Genomic DNA, 22,572 nt, shown 5'->3' with positions numbered 1-22,572 from the left:
AATACCATGGAAAGTTCAAGGGAATTTTCTTTTAAAGGATAATTTGGATAAAATCAATGACAATTTTTACACAATATTAAAATTTTGGATTTTAGTTTACCTTTCACTTGTATCAATTAAAGCCTAGAATTTTAATATTCTCTCAACTCAAGTTATATTTCATTTTAGTATTTTGTTTCATAAAAGTCACTTTAGTAACTTTAAAAAGTTCTATTGTAAAATTAAAATCAAATTGTTCTTTTGGAAGTTGATATTAGACCATACATGATTAGTACTAAAATATTTTGTTCGTTTAATACGAGTTCAATCACTTCTATTTTAAAAACAATATGTTTTAGTAACTATTTACTTTTAAAATATATTTCCTTAATAAAATTACTCAGAAAAGGATAATATTAAATTTACATTTATAATTAAATTATAGATGAAATTGTAAAATGCCTATAATTAAGCATCTTTTTAGGCTCGTGTTCAATTCTTAGAATTGTATGTTTAATTGTTTTATTTAAGCATTTTATATACCAATAATAAATGATAAAAACATCGTTATATTAATATTAAATTTTTATTAAAAGAGAGTTTCTAAGTAGTCTCGCATTAATTTAGTATCAAGTTAACTTGCCATACCTATAATGTGGGTGAAAGAAAATGTTTTATGTTAAAAGTATTTTTTTAAATTTATTCAATAATAAATATGAGTGACGTGATAATGAATTTGTATTTTAATACTATTGAATACGTGTTCAATGATATTTTAGTTTCATAAAAGTGACACAAACTTGATATAAATAATATAGGTATAGATATTTTTCCCTACACTAGTTGAATTCAAACTAAATCACTAATCCATAATATAATTAACTTAAAGAATAAAGTAACAAATCTATCTATTTAAAGAAGATTCCATACATTTATATAAGGAAGATTTTAAAGTTCAAGATTTTAACCTTTCCATTAAATCAAATTTTCATCTATTTAATAATTATTAATTAGGACAATGGTGAAGCACAAATAAGACTTATAATAATGCTTTTATAAAACTTCCATCCTAGCTAGTAAATAATCTCCTTTCGAGGAAAAAGAAAATCCTAAATGTGTCTTGCTTGTTATTAAATAAATGCAAGCGATTATGACTATGATAACTTACAAACTATGCATGAAATTTAAATTAAATGGTTTTATGGATCAAAATGGGGGATCACCATAATATTTGAAAGAGACATCATCAATCATGGATTTAGAGGATTTAATGAGTTAATTAATCAAAAGTCTTAATTTAAAAATTAATATCAAATATCATATTAGTTTTCTTAATAGAAGCACCAAAATTTTGAGCTAACAAAGTTAAAATTTTCATTAAAATAAGAGAAAAAGAACAAAGCTAAAAAATTAAATAATATACCATAAAGCACATAAACGCAAAAGTGATGACATTGGGAGGGCTAAAATATGTAACAGCAATAACACTGTTAAAAAGCTAGGTTAAATTATTAAAAGAGAAACTAGTTTTGAAAGATAACAAACTAACAGCAAGTGGAAAAAAACTATAAATAATAAATAATTTAATTAAATGAGAGTGGGCCAACTAAATCTGTCTATAAGTTGGGTTAAGTATGGTTCAAGTTAGGTTTTATAAAAAATTTAAGTCTGTTAGATAGGTTTGAGCCCATTTTAGTCTAAAAGATTGGCTTAAAATATTGTTAATGCCTTGTCATGATAAAAATGTTAAAATACAGACTTGGCTCGGCCCAATTGTATTAATTTTTTAATATATTTTTTTAAATATAATACATAAAAATACTAAAAAATTAAAATAAATATTTCCCAACAAATTAAAAATAATTTTAAAAAATTTTATACTTAAATAACACCAATATAAGTGCAACTTAATAATCAATTGCCTTTTAAAATAGTAGCAAATTTAACAATAAAATAAGAGTTATACAATATTCAAACAAAACAACAAAACAATAGCAACATAATAACAAAACTAACAACAAAACAGTGAGAAAACAGCAGGAAAATAACAAGAAAACAACATTTTTTTTTTTGCAAAATCGGACTAGGTTGGGCAAAAAAATCCTTACACGAGGCCCGACTCATTTTCTAAACAAACATTTTTTTTTTTTTGCACCAGCCTATTTTTTAAATTTATATTTTTATTTAAACATTCAAATTTTTTGAACAAACCTCCAGACAAAATAGATAAATCTAATGACAACAACAATCTAATACAATTTTATAGTTGAAAATAAAGTTAAAAAGACGATCACAAATTACCAAAAATTCAAAAATTATCAAATAGTGACGAAATGATGGGAATAATGATCTTTTTCTGGTTTTTAGTTTAGACCCATAAAAAATTAAGCATAATGAAAACTAAGCCTCACATACCATGCAACATTTAAAAAATCATTAAATATAAGAACAAGTAACTCAATAATATATCATTAATACATAATAAAAGCATCTTGCTCGTAAAAAGGTGTGAAAAGAAATCAATTTTAAAAAATAAAATAAAACAAAACCTCATATGGTAGGCTTTCACATTCTTTACATATTGATATTAGCCATAAGCATGTAAGTGCATGTAATTTAAATTAATATTAAAACAATTTTGCATGTATTTTAAGTCTATTTCACTGTCATCCCAAGTTGAAACATAACATTTCCATGAATGGACAATATATTATCCATAAATAAAAACCCAGCATACAATAAAGATCTTATGCTGAAAAAAACCCTACCTTTATATACTGCTTTAAATTTTGTCTAGCCAGAACTTTGACCTCATACGAAAAATAGATCAAACGAAATTAATTAAGATTTTTAATAAAAAAAATATTAGAGTCACGCAACATTCAATCTTAATTAAATTCGAAATTAAGATAAATCGAATATTTTAACAAAAATAAATATCTTTTAATGTTATATTTCTCGTTCATTAAATTAAAATTCAATTCATTATATGAATGATATTGAACTGTTTATTACTCAATCCAACAAATATTGATGAACATAAATATTATTGAATGCGTCTAATATCAATATCACCAACTCATTAATTTTAAAATAAACATATTTATAAGATTTTGAGAGTAAATAGCTACGAAATTCAACAAACTCAAAGTCGAGTTCGATGTTAGGACTGTTAGAAATGAGCAGAAGCTGGATTTGGGCTTTTTTATATCTATATAATTAAAACGCACCCAAAAAATAAAAATAAAAAATAAAACAAAGATTGCACCGGCGTTGCTGTGGTCGGAGACGGAGTAAACGCGTCGGATATTTGGATTCGCCTTTCTAATTAACATCCAATTCCCCATTTTTTTTCTTCTCCTCTTCTATGATGCAACAAATGACAATTTCTGGTGGAAGGAAAACAAACTTGAGAAGAAGCATAATAAGAGGAAAAGGGGGCAAAGCCTATTGCTCCGACAATTTCCATCTAAAAGTACATTTGACTGGCTAAAATTAAGGGAAACAAAAAGAAATTATTTGTTGTGAAAAAAAAGTAGCTAAAGAACAAGTGGAATTAGTTGGCTAAAATAATGCAGCGAAGGTAAGGTGGGATTGATTTGAATGAAGACTCTACTGTTATTCGAACTTCTTAAGAAACATTCCATTTACGAAGTAAGATTTGAACAAGAAAGAGTCAAAATGAAGCCTATCAAGGTGGGGGGTGGATTGACTAAATGTCCTTTACATATTTAATTAGGGTGTTAATAAATCTGTCTAAATAATTAGCCATCGGTGAATTAATCTCCTGCATCATCAATCAACCATCTCATCAATAAATAAAATAATGAAATATTTGATGACTTATATATAAATATTACAGAGTGAAAATATAGGGCCGAACCGATAAAAAAATAGTGCAGGTATCAAAGTGATAATTTAACTATAGCACAGGGGCTGAAAGTGGTATTAACCCTAATTTGAATGGTAACGGACCTAAACGAGCTAGTTTAGGTCAACGAATCCTGTTTGGCTCAACCAATTGATCCGTAGTCTGGCTTGGGCTGAACAGAATTCAAGTTTTGGGTATAAAAGGCCTGAGGCCCAAATAAGGGTTTAAAGCAATTTAAAATCCGAATGCTACTAAATTAATGGGGTCAGCCGACTAACCCTCCTCCTTTGTATTCCCTGCTCAAAGTACGGCGTGGCAGGTTCGTTCTTCGTAAATTGCCGGTGAAGTGAAGTTTAGTCGATAAACCATGGAAGAGATTAGCAACAGAAATGAGAATGAAAGGTTAAGAAAGTAAGTACTGTGTGATTGATTTTCGCATTTAGGAGTATATAATTTTATTTATTTATTTATTGGTTTTTTTGTTTGGATTTCAGGGAATCTAACCAATTAGCTATGGTGTTGAAAGAAATGAAATCAGGCTTAGATGTAGTGACTACCAAAGTACAGGCTTTAACTGCTAAGGTAACGAGCTTCTGCCATGTCCAGTCGCAGTTGATTTTTTTTTTTTTTTAAATCTTATGATGTTTTATATCAATAGTTTCTATTGATTTGAGTGACAGGTGAAAGCAAATAATTTCCCAACTGCGGATGGGATAAGTTATTTGGAAGCCAAGCATTTGTTGCTTCTAAACTATTGTCAATCACTTGTGTATTATTTACTTCGCAAGGCAAAAGGGTATTCAATTGAGGGACATCCTGTTGTTAGGAGTCTTGTTGAGATTAGATTATTTCTTGAAAAGGTTTGAAGGATCTTTCTTTCTCTTTGGCTATTTAGTTTTTGATCGATTTCTATGTTATGGTCTCAATAATTGGTTTTTTTTTTTTGTTATAAACAGATTAGGCCAATTGACAAAAAACTCCAGTACCAAATTCAAAAGCTTACAAGGGTTAGTGGGAGCGCAACGCAGCAACAAGGAGCTTCAAATAAAGCATCAGATGGACATGAGAAGACACAGGATCCATTGACTTATCGTCCGAATCCAGATATGCTTATTAGCAAAGCAGATATGATACCAGATGTTAGTTTTGCTATAAATATTACCCATTGAGTTGTTTTTGTTTTGTTTTGCTTTGTTTTTGTTCATTAAGCTTTTTTCTGTGTATTCTAGGATGGTACTGGTGTCTATAGACCACCCAAATTCGCTCCTGCGGTTGTGGAAGAGGATCAAAAGATGTCGAGAGAGGAGAGGAATGCTTTAAGGAGGGAAAAAGAAACTTTGCGAAAAGCTTCAAGGAGTGGTTATATTAGGGAAATGATGGATGATTTAGAAGGAAAACCTGAAGAGGTCCGTCGCTTGACTGTTTTTGTTTCATTACTTGGACTTATGAATTCAGCTAACACTTTTTTGTTGCTAACTATTCCAGGTTAGAGAAATTATTGGAACTGAAAGTAGAGAACTCACTAGATATATGGAAAAGATGGAAAGGCGCGCGCAGCAAGAGGAAGAACTTTTCACTCGTGCTCCCGTCACAAAGAAGGACAAAAAGATAGAGAAACACTTGAAGAAGTCAAGAAATGGGTATGCACTTTGACTTTCAGTGTCTATCAGTGATGATTTTCAGTGAATTATTTTCATGGTTATTTTTGGTTGTATATGTAATTCCCTCTGTTTGACCGTCTACCCCTTGTTTGTATCAGGTTGCTTGGTCTGACAGACAGTTTCTATGATGAAATTAAAACATTACCGATGGGGGGTGATACCAATGGGCAACCAACAGTCTTTGGTAATGGTAGCAGTGGAATGGGGAAGATCAAAAAGCGCAAGGTATGTTGTTTGAACATTCTGTTGTCGTCTTGTCATTTGCGCTAAATTTTCATTCCCATTACCACATGTAATATTATTGACCTGGATAGCACCGAATCATAGCATTTCCTGAGGCTAGTTATTCAGTTTTATGTTGGGATTGAAGTTGTGCATGTACTTTATAATTCTAATCGCAAGGTTAGGACTCGTTGTCTATGGGACTACTTATTATAGCCTAATGCCCGTTGTATTGTGGTTTGGCATGAAGCACCTCATATCTTGCAAGGAGCACGAGGTGGCAAATCCTCGCTTATCTCATTTGTAGACTGGACGTTAGTTTATCTTATACCAAATGGCACCTCTATGGTTTTCTTTACCTCTTTTGCTTTATGTAATAATTATGCTGTAATTTTCCTTCGTAGAACTTTTAGTCAGGCTTGGTAGTTAGTATATAGAAAATCAAAACGTTTCCCAAATATATACAACGTAGAGGCTGACATCTATTTTTTTTTTTTTTTTTTTGGCAGAGGAAACATTAAATGGCAACAAACTGGATGTACATTTTAAGCGGGGTGGCATGGCAATTTTGCATTGAAGTTTTCTATTGAAAGCATGTTCTAAAGTTTTGGATTGTGCGAAGAATTTATTATTATTATTTGCTTCCATAGATCAGCTGATTAGATTGAAACATACCATAGGGGCTAAGATTCGTCATGTTTCTGAACTAAAAATCTTCTTTTGCTGCCCCCTTGAGTTGTATTTACTTAAAAATTAACATAGGAAGTAAATGAAATGCTGTTCCCTGGCTGATCATTTAGGTTTTGTTTGGTAGGAAGAACCAAAAAGTTCAATCTTGGAAAACCGGTTGATTTAATGATTAAGCTATATCTAGTTTATCTAGTTCAATTGATTCATGTTCTATTAAAATTCTAATTCCTTATTGGAGTTTCTTTTGTAGTAACAAAATACTTAAATGCAAAGGCGCAGGCAATCAAGGCCATTCGATTCACAATTAATGTAAAAGACTGTCCCCATAGTAATAAAAGAATGCTGCCTTAAGCACATACTAAATCGTCGTATTTACAATTGAATCGGTTTGTTTGAAGAATCTCTGTTCAACTGAATTTTGTAATGTTAATCTCATTTTGAGCCAGCCTTCGAAGGTTGTGCAATGTTATAGAGAACAAGACCGGACATGAGAATTAAGGTACCAAACAGGAAAAAGGGACTTAAGCTTGCACCATTAGGAAGATACGGCAATGGAAGAGAGAGAATGTAAATCGAAAGGGGCACTGAAATGTGAACCAAAGAGGAAACGAGAAAAGAAAATCCATTAGTACGGTGTAGAAATGCATTAGCTTGGCATTAAATAGATTCAGCTATGTTACATGTTATGACATGGATTCATAATCATGTCCATGCATGCAGATCGCGAGAGTAAGTGAGAGTTGACCTGACAATGTGACAGTGAGCGATGCAACAATGGCGGAGGATACTTTCAACAGATTGAGCACTGATATGTTGAAAGCCATATTGGTAGCTATGTAAAGTAGTGGAAGTAATGGAGCTCCTTCACAACCTGTAGTGAAAAATGCAACTTGAGAAAAACCAAAACTTACTGCGAATCTAATTTATTTGACTGACTAATAGAAGCGTCCGTAGCATGATTGACTAAATGCTTAAACAGGAAACTGATAATTTTCATATTGTCATTCCAGCAAAAAGCCAATGGCTAAAATTTTTCCATTATTTTAATGTGCATAGTTCAGAGGAAAATTAGAGTCCACCAATAAGAGGTACTTAATTTTGCAGGCAGAAGAAAGGTTCATGCCCGCATTAACTTAAGCGACTTGCCTTAACTATTGTAAGTCCAGCAACATAGGGCAATTAAGGTAAAAACGGATAGGGTGCTAATTGGTGAAGTACTGTATTTTGATTCAATTAGGCTGAAATATCTAAAAGTAAAAGGTAAGACTCTTGACAGTGACTTGTGATGCCAAGGTCAAACTTCAGCACAAAATTAGAGTTAAAATGCTGACCTTACCGACAATCAAAATTCCGTAGTGTGTAGAGATATATCTCTTACCAATAATAATAATAAAAACCCTACAGGCTTAAGGTTTAAGAAAAAAGGGAAACTATTGATATATCCATTTGTATGAATTCTAAATGTGAGAACTTGCCTGACGTTTCACCTCCTAGATTTAGAAAGCATGCAGCACCACTTTTTAGATAAGAAGGAAGTTCCAAGAATGGTATCCCTTTCAAATTTGACAGCAAAGGCAGCAAAAGAAGCACAAAGAGAGCCTACATATCCAAAGAAACATTAAAATTCAACAAGGGGACACATGCAGCTCAACATGTAAGATCTTTTTGATTGGAATGAAGCTTTGCGAGTTGTTAGTAATGAATATCTATTACTGCAAAACATGATTAATAGAGCAGCTGAATCTGGTCATTGCTCAGGATTTCTTGAACCATCCAATATATACACTAAATGACCAAATCTTGGTGTGGTAAACAATTTGATTCCCTTTCTTTAGCACAAATAAAGGAAGAGCATGGATAGGAGTTGGTTCTTTCATGTTAAGTTTCTGTAAACATGGAAAGTTTTTACAGAAACAATCATCCTGTCAAACTAAGATAAGTTAGAAAGAGTTCCATTTTTATGCCATCAGAATGAGTTCCATCAAAAGGATTGAAAAGAAAGCACCTTTGACCAAGATTTATTATTATTGAAAGATCAATGAGCATGCATAAATAGGATTAATGGAATACAAGTGAAAGCTTTTACAGCACAACATCAGACATACCTGAAATCCAGATCCAAAAGAATTGACAACAAATATATCAAGTGACTTCCCCTGCACGAGTGTGTTTGATAGTTTGAGCATCAATGAGGAAATAAACTGAACACGCTAATATGGAAAGCCAGTGAGAGAAAAGGTTTACATGGAGGCGCTTTGCAGCATCAATAAAAACAAATTCCTGTTTCAAGAAAGAAAAAAATTGTTATGTTTGATTATACAATACCATAGAATTCATGACAGATTGGAATTGCTTTAACCTTAATAATAGATGCACCAGCTTGAAAAGCTGCTGATGCTATCATTACTCCTGGCCACATAAGCTTAATTCCAGATAGCACCTGGCTAGTTTCAGAACCGCTACAATTACAAAAACAGCAAACTCTCATCAGATCTTTACCCCAACTCAAGTAGCAAAGAGAAATGCATGTATGGTGACACTCAATTCTGGTTAGTGCTACCAAAGCAGCAGTGCCAAAGGGAAAAATACGTGAACCTGTTTACTCATGCTTGGCGGCTAAGAGGAACAGAGATTTATTCCTTTCCATCCAAGAACACCTAAGCATTTTAAGCTAAAATGCTATAGCACAACAGATGAATGATGTAGACTGGAATATTTCTATTATTTTCTTTCAGTATCTTAGACAATTAGGTAATTTTATTTTATTTTTATTTTTATTTTTGTTTTTTTGCATTTTTGAGGCCCTTTTTTTTTTTCCATTAGGCAGGTAAACTCTTCTGCTTGCTTTGCACTTCCACACACTACACGAGATTGAATGTGAATACCTACGGGTAGGATTATTGGCTATAGAGAACAGATAGCATTAGCATACCTTGTAACAGCCACTATTACTCCTACTGCTACAAGCAAGCAGCCAGCAATTTGGTTAAATGAATACCTCCTCCCCAGTAGAACGGCTGAAAATAGGAGCTGCCACACTAAAAAAGTCTGCAAGATGATAAGAGGCTATTTCAATTCCTGATACAACATACGATCAAACATCCATAAATTGACCATAAGCATCTAATCCAAATCCAATAATCATCTGTTTGTTACTATACATTTTCAAAGAAGTATCAAAGGCATATTCTATCACTTTAAAGAGAAAACCTGATTCAATATCGGAATGGCTGGTCCTGGAAGCATCGCTGTAGAAATTACAAAATATTACAGAAGCCAAAAGTAAACCCATCAAATCCAAGCACAAAAAAAATTGCATTTATTGAATCTAAATTCAGAAAAAAAATGAATCATTTGGAAAGATCTTTTCACTATTAACAAATTCAATTTTGCATATCAAGAATTCCAATAAACTATTGAAAAGTTTGCACCTGCAGAAGCCATTCCACTAGCAACTCCAAGAGCTTCTAGCATACCAATGGCAGCAAATCGAGATTTAGGCAAACTTAACATTTCATTAGCCACAATCCCCGCCCGGTAACGTAGAAACAGTATCGAAAAATAAATCGCCACGTACCTACGTTTTTCAAATACAATTATTTTTCCTTCTTCCTCCAACAAAATTGAAATTAAATTGTAGAAATAAATTTTACCCGAAGGTGGTGAATTGAGCTAAAAAGAATGGGTACTCCTTCATCGGAACAAGTGCGAGCTTGTAAAGAACGCGATTAGCAACGGCGAATGTTATGGTCACGGCGGAGCTAATTGCGATTAGCTTAGCGTCGGTCGCCTGGTTCGGCGTTTTGCTTGAAGCGCGAACTCTGAGGTTTGAGCGGAAGACGGCGGAGCTGTTGGCTGGAGCTCTGGTGAAGCTACGGCTAATATGGCGGGGAAATGAAGAAGGGTTTTGAGGGAGTGACATTAAGATGGGAGATTGGAGCTTAGCTGAATTGGAATTGACAAGGAAGGAAGCTGCAAAATGGGAGGGAAGCGAACGAAACGACGACGTGAGGGGGAAGGACATTGTAAGGAAGAAAGGTTGACTGGAGAAAGAAGATAATGCAGGAGGCAGACTAATGTCTCGTTTGGCTACGGGCGGAAACAATGATCCGTTTATAGTTTATCTGAACAGGTTTTTGACTTGAACGGAAATTTTTGTTAAACCAAAGTTAAATCGTTTCTTTTTCTACCATGAATCCATGATATAGAAGTTCCTCCCTAATTCGTGAACTAACCTTTGAATTGTAGTGATCTCTCTGCCAATACTAATTTGAGATAGGTTAATTTCTTTTGGCATTCGGTGACATTTACCGTCTACTCTTTTCCTAGCAAAAAGCTAGAAAAGAGATGTTGAACAAAAACAATCATTTTCATTAGAGCTTATTCGTGTATAAACTAAAGAATGAGAATTTATTGAAGGGTTAATTTCGTTAAATATATTTAGGTTAAAATTCTTTTTAAGTTTTATATTGTTTTATTAAAATTTTAAAATATCATTTTATATCAATTAAAATTTGTATCATCATAATTATTAATATGAGTATTAAATATTAGTTGAAATAAGTAGAGCATTTTTTGTCATCAATGTAGAACATATTTAAAATATGCGATTTTATAATCATATGTGTACCAATTGCATTAACAATTTAAATATGACATGTTAAAAAATAAAATTTTAAGAAATTTTAAAAAACTATTATTTTTCAAACTTATTAAATCAAATCAGTTCATATGGTAAATATACACTTTTTTTTTTTTATAATTTGTTTGGTACCACAAGGTTTTAAACTAAAGCTATACCTGAGGTAGGTAAACATCCAATTAATAGACATATTTTACATCATATTTGGGTAACAACTATGATGTGAACTTTCCTAATGCAAACCACATGCAAAATTGAATATGAGACATTGGATGAGTGATCAACTATGTGGTATATTAATATTGCCACGTCATAGATAAGTATTGCAAATTTACTATCGTTTCAATTAGGAGTAAGTGTTTGATTAAATCGAATAAAAAAATTTGAATTGACTAATCTTATTTTATTATCCTAATTCGATTTAATTTTTTTTAAATCAAGTCGAGTGAGATAGAATCTGATTCAAATTGAATCAAATATATTTGTCTGAGATAAATTTTAAAAATTGACCTTAGGTCCTTGTTGAGTAGGTACTTTCTATTACACGTAGCTCATCAACAGACCATCTAATGTTGTTTTGCAAATCAACTTCCAATGACTAAGATGCAACTGGTTCACACTAGTAAAGTTCGCATCGTAGTTGACACCTATATTTGAAATGATAATCAATATGTAAGATAATGACTATGTTGATAGAAGGTGGACATGTCTTAACTTAAAATCTTCACCAATATTTGAGAGGGTTTGAACAAAATTATAATGCTAAAAAATGGATTTAAGAAAAGAAAATAAAAACTCGTTTAAAATATATATTAAGTTTAGACTTCAACATTCTAAAACCAATTTTGGCTCAACCAATTTTTCTTTAAAATTTTTAATATATTATTTAATTGATACAATATTAATATTTTAATAAATCAATTAAAACATTTTAAATATTTGTTAACTAATTTAAAAATTAGAAACTAATATAAAATATCAAACATGATTCAATTCAAATTTTAAATTTTATTAGTGTGATAAAATATTCAAAATGTTATTTAAAAAAAAAGGCAGTAAATAGGACAAAGTAAATTTGGACCACAGAGATCAGACAACAGTACAACACATATGAAAACCCGGCCCACAAATATGACCCACAGGAGGGGAGCCTAAAGGACTCAATTAAAAAAGGAACAGACTAACGGTCCATCAAGTACAAATTCAAAGTTCAAACGCCATTTTAGCAATTTTAAATTTCGAATCAATTAAGGCCATGTGATATTATAATATCAATATACTCTCACTTTCCACAAAACATCAGTAGTTTTTATAGTTAGCAACATTGTCAAAAGGGTAAAAGAAACATAAGCAAGATTTTGAAAAACACAGCTCCACCTACGAATTCCCTCCTTTTTTTTTCCTTGTAGGTCTTTCTCCAATGGCAGAGTCTCAAATCCCTAAATCTCATCTCCAACTCTCCAAGATCCAAAGCCCAAATTCCAGGCCTTGCAGTTTGATTAACTGTGAACAAGATACTATGAATTCTGAGTTCGAGAATGAGAATCAAGAAGATGAAGTGGATTCGACACTCTGCTTTTCTGGTTCAAGATTGATTAAATCTGGTTTTGAAACCTCTGAATTTTCAGGTTTTTTTCTTCTTCTGTTTCTTTATATCTAATTTACTTTCATTTCCTGTTTTCTTCTATTCTTGTTTGCTATTTTGTTGCGGAGTCTAACGTTGTTGATGTTGTTGAGTCTGTTTGGTTGCTATGAACAATAATCTCGAATTATTTTGGAAATATCTTAAATAAAGTTGATGGCTTTTAAAAGTGGAAGCGACTGTGACTGTTCTGTTTTGATCTAGACACTGCTGTTATGTTTGTAAATTCTGGAGGAGGGGCTTTAAAGAAAGAAGGAACGAGCGGAGTTGATGTTTGTGGAGATAAATTTTTCGAAGGAGGGGATGTTTTGCGAACCATTGAAAGCATCAATGGTGGTGGCGATATGCCACCCATTTATCAATCAGCACGCTTTGGAAACGTCACTTACCGGTTCAATGATTTCCCCCCGGGGGACTATTTGGTTGATCTTCATTTTGCTGAAATTGTGAATACCAATGGACCTAAAGGAATGAGAGTTTTTGATGTCTTCATTCAAGAAGACAAGGCAAGTTAAAATTATACAACTTATAGTGTATATATTTAGTTTGGTTCATTGTTGTTAAGGAATTTCGCTTGTTCTTTTGGTGAAAACGGCAGGTATTGTCTGAACTTGATATATACTCTATTGTTGGAGCAAACAAGCCATTACAAGTGGTTGATATTAGAGCTTCCGTGGGGGCGAGCAGGGAGATTGTTGTAAGGTTTGAAAGTGTCTGTGGAAGCCCAATAGTTAATGGGATTTGCATAAAACGGGCAACAGAATTAGCTGGTATCTTTTTCTCTTTCATGTTAGGCTTCTGTTGTGAATTTTTCCCTGAGAGACTTGCTGATTTGCTTATATGATTATCTTCTAAACTAGATAAAGTGTCTCGACTGAATTGCGATTATCTTGTATGCAACAATTGTGATGCCGAAATAGAAATTTCATCACCTCTGGTGAGATACAAACTCTGGATTGAGACCGTCCGAAGTACAAAAGATTCTTGCTTAAGGTTATGTTGATTTATTGTTCACGTGGTTTGCAGAAGAAACATATGAAAATGAAATCTACAGTAAAGTATGAAAAGAAGATAGAAGAACTGAAGAACCTGTGCCAGCTCAAGACAGATGAATGCTATGAAGCTTGGATGTCATTAACAACTTCAAATGAACAACTAGAGAATGTCAGAATGGAACTCGACAACAAGTTCTTCCAGAATTTGAATTTAGGTAAGGAGGGTTTGGCTGAATGTCTCAGATGGAAGAACGATTAAATGTAGGTTGCTAAAGGGAAAAAAGAAAGAGCCTAAGAAATGTAAGAATTGTTCTGTTTGCTAGAAAACTTGAAATCTTTTGATCATGCCTAATGCTTATGCAGATAGGGCCCTGGAACAACAAGCTGCAAAGTTGAAAGACATTTCTACTAAATATCAGTGTGATAAGAGATTATGGGTTGATTCCATCATTGAGTTGGAAAGAAAAATAAAGGTAAACTATATTTTTTCTAACCACAACTAGTCCAAATTTTCTTGACAGACCTAGTGAAACATCAAAGAGATTGTTTAAAGATCACTCTTTTTTTCAGATCATAAAGCAAGAGCATTCTCTGCTATCTAATAAGGCACATCACTCTGCTGATTCAATTCCAGAATTAAACAAGATGATATTTGCAGTTCAAGCACTGGGTATGTATGTATCACCAGGCAACTTTTTTCTTTTTTTTTTGGGTAAGAATCTCTGCATCTTCATAATCTATCTAAACTGCAGTGGCACAGTGTGAAGACCTAAAACTAAAGCTCAATGAGGAGCAGGCAATGAGGAAAAAGCTACATAACCAGATACAGGAAGCAAAAGGCATGTTTTGATGTTCAAAATTTTAACATCGATTTTTTTATGTTTGCAGTGTGGATTGAATCTAATCCCAGCTTTGTTATTTTATCGCAGGAAAGATCAGAGTGTTCTGTAGGTGCCGTCCATTAAGTGATGACGAGGCTTCAGCTGGGCATACAACGATTGTAGATTTTAGTGCAGCTAAGGATGGAGATATAGGGATACTTACAGGAAGCTCCATGAAGAAAATTTTCAAATTTGATCGAGTTTATACACCTAAGGATGATCAAGGTATGGTGCTGCATTTGCTTTCTCGATAACAACACTAAAGAATTAGCTTCTCTTCAAGCATACCTGATCTGAGTTTATGCTATATTTAATAGCTTAATGAACAGCACATATCATAAATAAATTTAGTTTAGCTTAATTTTTTGTTACTATTTTGGAAAATTTATCCCGATAGGTCAGCTTATTTTTCCTCCTTCAGCTGTCTTTCCTGCTTAAATGTGATTACTGCATTTTATCGCCTAGTCAGAAATTTGCATAATGCATACTTCAGAGGAATTGATTTCTGACTGTGGAGGTTTGCAGCAAAAAAGAGAAGAAGTCGGTCCCCATAGTCTGACTGAGTTATGGTACGGTTGTGGATAAGGATATGAGAACATACTCTAACTCGAAACTTTTATGCTCTTACAGTTTCGGTGTTTGCAGATGCTTCCCCAGTGGTAACTTCAGTTTTAGATGGTTACAATGTCTGTATATTTGCATATGGGCAGACAGGAACAGGGAAGACTTTTACCATGGAAGGTACAGGACAAAATCGAGGAGTCAACTATAGGACTTTAGAGCAGTTGTTTAAATTAATCGAAGAGCGGAAAGAAATTTCTACCTTTAGTATATCTGTCAGTGTACTTGAAGTCTACAATGAGCAAATCAGAGACTTGCTTGCAACTGAACCAGCATCAAAAAGGTAAAATCAAAATCTTATTCTTATTGACGATTAGTTTGGCTTGGTGTGTTTCTGTTGTGAGTGTAAGAATTGCCATTGATTGGTCTGGTTTATTCAAGGTTGGGGATAAGGCAAGCTTCAGAGGGGTTTCATCATGTTCCTGGGATAGTGGAGGCTAAAGTTGAAAATATTAAGGAGGTTTGGAATGTGCTACAGGCTGGAAACAATGCAAGAGCTATAGGGTCAAACAATGTGAATGAGCATAGTAGCCGATCTCACTGGTTAGTACCACCAAAACTTTCCTTCTGTTATTATTAACTCTGGTTTTTGCTCAAGACAGCAAGCAAAATTAGTTGTCTCCGACTTTGCCATATTATGCAAGGGTCTGTAATAACCATTTTCGTTTCTGTTCTAGTTTTACAAATGTTCTTCGTATCTGTATAAAATGATAAAAGGAAAGAATTTATATGCTACAATAGAAGTTATCATTTGAGGCTTGCATTATGTATTGTTTTTGCAGCATGCTGTGCATCTTAGTTAAAGCAAAGAATTTGATCACTGGTGAGTGCACCAAGAGCAAATTATGGCTTGTGGATTTGGCCGGTAGTGAAAGGCTAGCAAAAACTGAAGTGCAAGGAGATCGGCTTAAGGAAGCCCAAAATATCAACAGATCACTTTCTGCTTTAGGAGATGTGATTTCTGCTTTGGCAAACAAAAGCAGCCACATCCCATATAGGTTTGCTGTTTATCTCATTGTATCCTAGATGTATATTACTGGTTTTGAGTACTCCAATATTATCTATTTGGGTTTTGCAGGAATTCCAAGCTCACACATCTACTCCAAGATTCCTTAGGTAAGCAAGCACATGGAAGGAGTTTCCTATTCGAATATCCTATTAGTCAACTCTGAAAACGTTCAAATATAGACTTCAGAAAGAATTCGTGACGTACTTGCATATGTATGAACACATTTAGAAGAATGTTCAAAGTTCAAAAGGGAATGCTTTTGTTATTGAATATGGTGCATTTTAACCATGATTGATGGGTTATTAGTTTTATTATATGGAAGTATCATCGACCTTTCTCAAAAGCCTTTATTAATCTGCTGTAGGAGGCGATTCTAAAACCTTGATGTTTGTACAAATCAGCCCTTCGGAGCAGGACTTAGGTGAGACCCTAAGTTCATTAAATTTTGCAAGTCGGGTCCGAGGAGTGGAGTTGGGTCCAACAAAGAAACAGGTTGACACCGCTGAGCTTCAAAAGTTGAAACAGATGGTAAGCTGATTACTAAATTTACCGAATCTAACACAAAACTAGAAAGTGAAGTGAATATCTTTCGGAACCAAAACCTAAATATGTACCTTTTTTTGCCTTGTCTTCCTGTTGAACTATTGAAGCTTGACAAAGCCAAGCAAGAATTGAAATCAAAAGATGACGCTTTAAGAAAGTCAGTGGAGAACTTTCACAACTTAGAGGATAAAGCCAAAGCTAAGGGTCAACTTTGCAAAACCCAAGAAGAAAAGCTCAATGAACTTGAAAACCATCTTTCATCCAAGGCAGAGTTATGTAAACAATTAGAGAGGCAGTTGTGGCAACTTTCAGAAAGAATGATGGAAAAGGAAGAAATTTGCTCAAATTCCCAGCTAAAGGTTGATTGTCATCTGAAAATTTTAGTTCTCTATCTTTTTACTTTATTTTGCTTTCAAATAAACCAAATGCCAGTTTTGACTTGTATTTTCACCGCAGGTTGTGGAGCTCGAGAACAAACTGAAAGAGCATGTTCAGAATCAGACAGCATCCTTGTCTCTACAGAGAAAGGTTTTGCCTAAAATGAAACTTTGACATTTTAACTTTGTTGAGTAACAATAAGTTCATTAAATTTGATATCCGATATTGAATATATGGAAAACTTAGCATCAATACTAATTTATCAAGAGGTTTTTAAATTCATTTGATTGTATAATTTCACAGGTGAAGAAGCTTGAAGACATTCTGAAAGAGAGAACACGGGAATTCGAGCTTCATTCAGGGACGCTTCAACAGAAGGTAATTGTAACTAGTGAAAATGTTTGTCTTAAATATCAAAATATTTTGGCTAAATGCTCAAATTGGAGCCAACCTTTTAGGGGTTGCTCACATAAGTACTTAACCATTCAAAATGATCATATAAAGGTCTAACCTTTACAAAAGTGTTCAAATAAGGGCCAAATATATTCGAAAATGCTCAAATAAGGGTGAATCATTTTCGAAAGTGCTCAAATAAGATTTTTTTTAAGCAATGTTGAACTCAACTTTTATGTGTTTTATTCTAAACACATCAATATTCATTTAATTTTTATTACAAATTGGATTGAAGTGTGTGGAAAGTCCTTATTTTGACACGTTTGTAAAGGTGAGGCCCTTATATGATCATTTGAAAGGTGTGGCCCTTATGTGAGCAACATAAAGGTTGAGCCTAATTTAAGCATTTAGCCAAATATTTTCCCCTTTCCCATTGTTCAATTCAACCACTACTGGCAAATGATGTTATTTATGGCAGTCCATTTCTTTCCTTGTATTAGCCATTATTGGCTCATCACTGCTCCCCGGCCATCTGATATGATTCTATTGATACAGGTTAAAGAACTCGAAAACAAGTTGAAAATGGAAAGAGAAAGTGGAGGATCACAACAAAAGGTCCTTTTTTCCATCTTAAATGTTTTCTTTTCTGAACTTGGGAAATAAAATTTAGGATATCCTAGAGTCAGAAACTAAACCCTTTTACGTGAAATTGTTAGGGTAATGAACTTGAACAAAAGTTGAGGCAACACCAGGAAGAGACAATGCGACCGGGATTATCATATTCTGCAGAGAAATCACAAGTCACACCCATTGAAACCATGTATGGCATGAATCCTCCAACTAGAAGGAGCTTAAACTCAAATGGGAGAAGGATGAATGAGATGGGGTCAGACTTATTGAAAGGAACGGATTCGCTTAGAGAGTTGAGAAGGAAAAGACAGATCGAGAGCAAAGGGATTGAGAACAATGTGTTGCTATCGTCTGCTTTGGTGGAGAAGAAGGTATGGAGTGAAACAAACAAAGCAAGGCAAATTGAGCAGTGGCCATGTAGGATTACAAGGAATGGGAAATCGGTAAATAGTGTTGAGAGAAGCTTCACCGGCAATAGAATCAACTGGGATCAGGGTAAAGAGCCCAGAGAGAGCAGCAATAAGTTGAAAATGTGGTTAAGATGATGGTCGGAAATGAATTTGACATGATTGTTCTATTTTTCTTTTTTAAGTGTTTTTAGTACTGAGAATATATAATCCACTATAATCATTTCTCTTGATTGATTGATATATATATATATATATATGATAAATATCAAATTTGTACATTAATTTTAGATTAATGTATTATTTGATATATGTATTTTGATTTATTTTCACATTTTCGAGAGATTACTGTGCTGATTTCTTTATTGCTTGGACGCTGGGACAAGGGTTTATAATGGAAAATATTAGGATTTCTCCGTACTCGTAAGATTAATCGATGAATTGGAATAATAAGATCAAGAGCCTATCATATCTAAGCGGTTAGCCACTTGTTTTCTCAACAAAAAATGTTTTTGCATAAAATTAAATTTCATATATATATCATACATTGAATCAAAATTAAAAGTTTTGATATTATCCATATAAGAAAAACAACAAGTGAAAGTATATATTTATTGAAGATATAAAATTTACTTTTAAAATGATTAGTAGATTTTAAAAAAATTTTTGGAGGTTATGTTATGCAATAATTTAAATGATTTTATTTAAAGATTTTTATAAACATTATAATACAAAATAATCTTATATATATTTAAAATTATTTTTGAAGTATTTTTAACTTGATAAAAATATTTTCAAATTAATATAAAATTGTTTATATAATCCATTTAACTTGATAAATATGTTTAACCGATGGACCAATTGAGATTTTTCTTCCTCTCTTTCCTTCGTAGATTTGTTCCAAATAATTGTTAGAACTTTAACAAGTTGATAATTCATAATATAATAGAATTTCAAAAAAAGCTTGCTTTTTTCTCAGTTTGGAGGCTAACGTGGTTTTAATAGCTCTTTAAAAAAAAAAAAAAGATATTTCGCTTTTGTTCTTTAATCATCCCTTGATCTGTTAAACCTGAAATTGCATCTTATTTTCAAGTAAATTAACAAATTTAACTATCTAACACATTTGATTACTTGGACTGCCCAGATTTTTTTTATTTTCCCCTGTTTGATAATTAGGGTCGGATCAATTTGGCATCTGGGATGTCATAAGCTGACTAATTTTTTGATAAAAATTCAACAAATTTTCAACTTTTAAGTGCCAAATAAATCCATTTATCGAATACAGGCACACAAGAGACCTTGGGAAGACTATAAAGCCGGAATCTAAAAAAATTCATTTATAGGTGTATCTGATCTAAATAGTCTACTTTATATTTTTCTCTAATATTTAATATTGGCTCACATTCACTGGTTGACATCACGAGTTCAAGGCTATATTAAGGCACAATTCGTCAATAATTTATTTTCAATATGGGAGAAAAACTAGAAAAAGCAAATTTCCCAGAAGCTAGACATGGCTTCATAAAAAAAGTTTAGCAATAAGAGCATTTTGACAAGACACATCGACAATTCAAACCCCTTCTGCTAAATTTAATCGCATAAAAAAACCCAAATTATAAAATATCCACTCAAAACAACCATAAAAAATCGTCAACAGCCAGATTTTAAAAAAAATAGATAAAAGAAAAGAACGGCTTAAAAGAGTATAATAACTGAAGAAAAAATAAATAAATGTGGGACTAAACCAGGCCCCCTCATCAAAGCCCCAATAGATATGAGGTTCAGAGAGAGCAGACATGTCGTCCCATCGTAAGATTCAGTTTCTGTGCACACTACCATGCTACCTTCATTTCTTTTTTCTTCCAGAGCATCGGCTTATTGTACACAGGACAAACGAAAACCATTTTTTGCCCAAATTTTCAAAAACTATCTAAAGCCTAATACAAACAATCATCAATGAACAAAGGATCAACAGACCTACCTCCTTTGTTTTACAACTTAATTAGGCCGTGCGGTAGGAGGAGACCCTTAGCGGATATATATAGGAGCATGAATTGCGAAGTGCTAATACTAGGGTTTTTTCTCCTCCACGTCGAAAAGACTAAAATGCTCTCATCTCACTTGCCAAATGACACAATTAACCCCCTAAGTTAACTTTCAAACCGAAGATTCCGCCTTTGGGGCTTGGGCCTTAATAGACTGCGGGTGTATATGTACTTAATTTTGAATGACAACTATTTAATTTATAATTAATTAATGATATTTAAAACAATGATATCTGTAATTAAAAATACTTATATATAAAAAAGTAGTTTAAGAAAATGTAAAAAAATTTAAGCCTCTATATTAATTTCACACTTACTTAAACCCTGTCGTTAACTTAAATAATTAATTAAAATTTTTCATTAATAGTTTTCATCATTTATCACATTGACTATTAAGATAAATTGACAAACTAAAAAATACTAACACGTGATAACTTTTAATTTAATATAATAGTTTTTGTATACAAAAATTAAAAATCATAAAAATAAGAAATATTATAAAAATAAATATTATAAAAATATAAAAATCTAATAAACTATATAAAACCTATTTAAAATAAAAAAACTTATTAGAATTCTTTAAAAATATTAACATCGATATAAATTTATAAAAATCATAAAAACTTGAAATGGACTGATTGGCTAGAAATCGACAAAGGTATTGGTTCAAGAAAGCCATTAGACCAAACCAAAATTTCATTATTCAACTATTAGCATATGTCAGAATGAAAAAATCTGACTAAAGTTTTCAGAACCAAACTAGTGGTTGAACCAATTAGGCCATCAGTTTGTCAATTTTATTGATTCGTTTTGTTCAATTAAGTAAAATATTAAATAATAATAAATAAATAAAATTATATTAAAAAATCAGTTCAATCTTCTGGTTTACTAAGTCAACTAGTCTAATGTCTTTATCTATATCGATACCTTTATCAATTTCAATCCAATCAATTAGTCCGCCTCATTTCATTTTTTATGGTTTTCTATAGTTATTATAAGTTTATATCGCTTTTAAAATTTTTGATATTTTTAATATTTTTTATGATTTTATAGAATTTTAATGTATTTTTATAAGTTTTAAAATATTTAAAATATGTTTTATTAATTTTATAATTTTTACGATTATATTTTCTTAGATTTATTTATATATTTTATAATATTTTAAAAGTTTATATCAATTTTCATATTTAATAAAATTTATTTTTTGATAATTTTATCTGATTATTTATAATTTTATATGGTTTTTGATTTTTATAATTTTTTATAATTTTTATAATTAATTTCATGGGGTAAAATATTAAGTTAAATCAAAACCTGTTACATGTCACCATTTAATTGATTTATCAATTTATTTTAACGATTAATGTGATCAATTACGAAAATTATTATTAAAGAAATGATTTAATTAATTATTTTAGTTAACTAAAATAGCTTAATTTAAAGCGAATTTAATATACGGGCTTAATTAATTTTTAAATGGATTTTTTTTTATATAAACGTTTAAGAAAAATCAGATAAGTTGTTATTGATGAAAAGTTAAATAATAAGAGCGACTTAATTAAAAATAGAATTTATCTTTCCGTGAAGCACTAAGTGGATATATTTTCTTTTAGAGAAATAGATAAGTTTTAAAGATTTTAAAAATATTTTAAATGTTATTTATCCCTATTTTAAATTTTTCTAATTTTAATTTTTAATAATTATATTAATAAAATTAATTTTATTATTTACTTCAAATTCGGATTAAACTGAATTTATTTGAAATAAAAGTATATTTTCCGAGCCCAATCTATGCCTACCAAATCTGATAGTGTACAAACTTGTGGACAAGTCAACAATATAACACCATTATAAAATCATATTTAATACATTTAAACATTTAAATAACATTAAAATCATTTTTAAATTTAATTAATATATTTAATATTAAAATCTATTATAATATATAATTTGGCATAAGGGT

General features: G+C 31.8%; 3 protein-coding genes and 1 non-coding gene across 4 annotated transcripts; 2 read left to right on the top strand and 2 right to left on the bottom strand.

The window, feature by feature from the left end:
- The first annotated feature begins 4,083 nt into the window (after positions 1–4,083).
- Positions 4,084–6,625, top strand: LOC108451791 (uncharacterized). Its single transcript, XM_017749474.2, has 8 exons — positions 4,084–4,261; positions 4,345–4,432; positions 4,531–4,710; positions 4,807–4,989; positions 5,080–5,256; positions 5,336–5,490; positions 5,610–5,736; positions 6,243–6,625. The coding sequence occupies exons 1-8, from the start codon at positions 4,218–4,220 to the stop codon at positions 6,252–6,254; spliced, it is 966 nt and encodes a 321-aa protein (XP_017604963.1). The 5' UTR covers positions 4,084–4,217; the 3' UTR covers positions 6,255–6,625.
- Positions 6,626–6,684: 59 nt separating this feature from the next.
- Positions 6,685–10,738, bottom strand: LOC108451790 (protein CLT2, chloroplastic). The gene is made up of 10 exons (XM_017749473.2): positions 10,077–10,738; positions 9,855–10,000; positions 9,634–9,671; positions 9,356–9,471; positions 8,783–8,882; positions 8,668–8,703; positions 8,529–8,579; positions 7,899–8,022; positions 7,169–7,294; positions 6,685–7,007 (listed from the first exon to the last, which is right to left on the bottom strand). Exons 1-10 carry the CDS (start codon positions 10,445–10,447, stop codon positions 6,856–6,858), a joined length of 1,260 nt encoding a protein of 419 aa, XP_017604962.1. The 5' UTR covers positions 10,448–10,738; the 3' UTR covers positions 6,685–6,855.
- A 1,594-nt stretch (positions 10,739–12,332) lies between these two features.
- Positions 12,333–18,849, top strand: LOC108451789 (kinesin-like protein KIN-14R). The gene is made up of 19 exons (XM_017749472.2): positions 12,333–12,693; positions 12,912–13,213; positions 13,306–13,477; positions 13,568–13,644; positions 13,734–13,917; positions 14,066–14,175; positions 14,273–14,372; positions 14,455–14,541; positions 14,632–14,808; positions 15,214–15,487; positions 15,586–15,747; positions 15,987–16,202; positions 16,283–16,320; positions 16,578–16,741; positions 16,864–17,115; positions 17,213–17,284; positions 17,438–17,512; positions 18,083–18,142; positions 18,244–18,849. The coding sequence occupies exons 1-19, from the start codon at positions 12,486–12,488 to the stop codon at positions 18,700–18,702; spliced, it is 3,189 nt and encodes a 1,062-aa protein (XP_017604961.1). The 5' UTR covers positions 12,333–12,485; the 3' UTR covers positions 18,703–18,849.
- Positions 18,850–20,293: 1,444 nt separating this feature from the next.
- Positions 20,294–20,416, bottom strand: LOC128293638 (small nucleolar RNA snoR100). Its single transcript, XR_008283818.1, has one exon. It is a non-coding gene; the product is annotated as a small nucleolar RNA snoR100 (small nucleolar RNA).
- Positions 20,417–22,572: the final 2,156 nt, after the last annotated feature.

Source organism: Gossypium arboreum, chromosome 5 (assembly GCF_025698485.1).
Source record: "Gossypium arboreum isolate Shixiya-1 chromosome 5, ASM2569848v2, whole genome shotgun sequence".
In the NCBI taxonomy this organism is placed as follows: domain Eukaryota; kingdom Viridiplantae; phylum Streptophyta; class Magnoliopsida; order Malvales; family Malvaceae; genus Gossypium; species Gossypium arboreum.
This window is presented reverse-complemented; position numbering and strand designations above follow the sequence as displayed.

Coding starts and splice junctions, on each gene's coding strand:
- LOC108451791 (XM_017749474.2), top strand. CDS start 4,218: ATGGAAGAGATTAGCAACAGAAATGAGAATGAAAGGTTAAGAAA. Junction 4,262..4,344: donor GAGAATGAAAGGTTAAGAAA/GTAAGTACTGTG, acceptor TTTGGATTTCAG/GGAATCTAACCAATTAGCTA. Junction 5,491..5,609: donor TTGAAGAAGTCAAGAAATGG/GTATGCACTTTG, acceptor TGTTTGTATCAG/GTTGCTTGGTCTGACAGACA.
- LOC108451790 (XM_017749473.2), bottom strand. CDS start 10,447: ATGTCCTTCCCCCTCACGTCGTCGTTTCGTTCGCTTCCCTCCCATTTT. Junction 9,672..9,854: donor TAGTGGAATGGCTTCTGCAG/GTGCAAACTTTT, acceptor TAATTTCTACAG/CGATGCTTCCAGGACCAGCC. Junction 8,704..8,782: donor CTGGTGCATCTATTATTAAG/GTTAAAGCAATT, acceptor TTCTTGAAACAG/GAATTTGTTTTTATTGATGC.
- LOC108451789 (XM_017749472.2), top strand. CDS start 12,486: ATGGCAGAGTCTCAAATCCCTAAATCTCATCTCCAACTCTCCAAGATC. Junction 13,214..13,305: donor TCTTCATTCAAGAAGACAAG/GCAAGTTAAAAT, acceptor TGAAAACGGCAG/GTATTGTCTGAACTTGATAT. Junction 14,809..15,213: donor TACACCTAAGGATGATCAAG/GTATGGTGCTGC, acceptor ATGCTCTTACAG/TTTCGGTGTTTGCAGATGCT.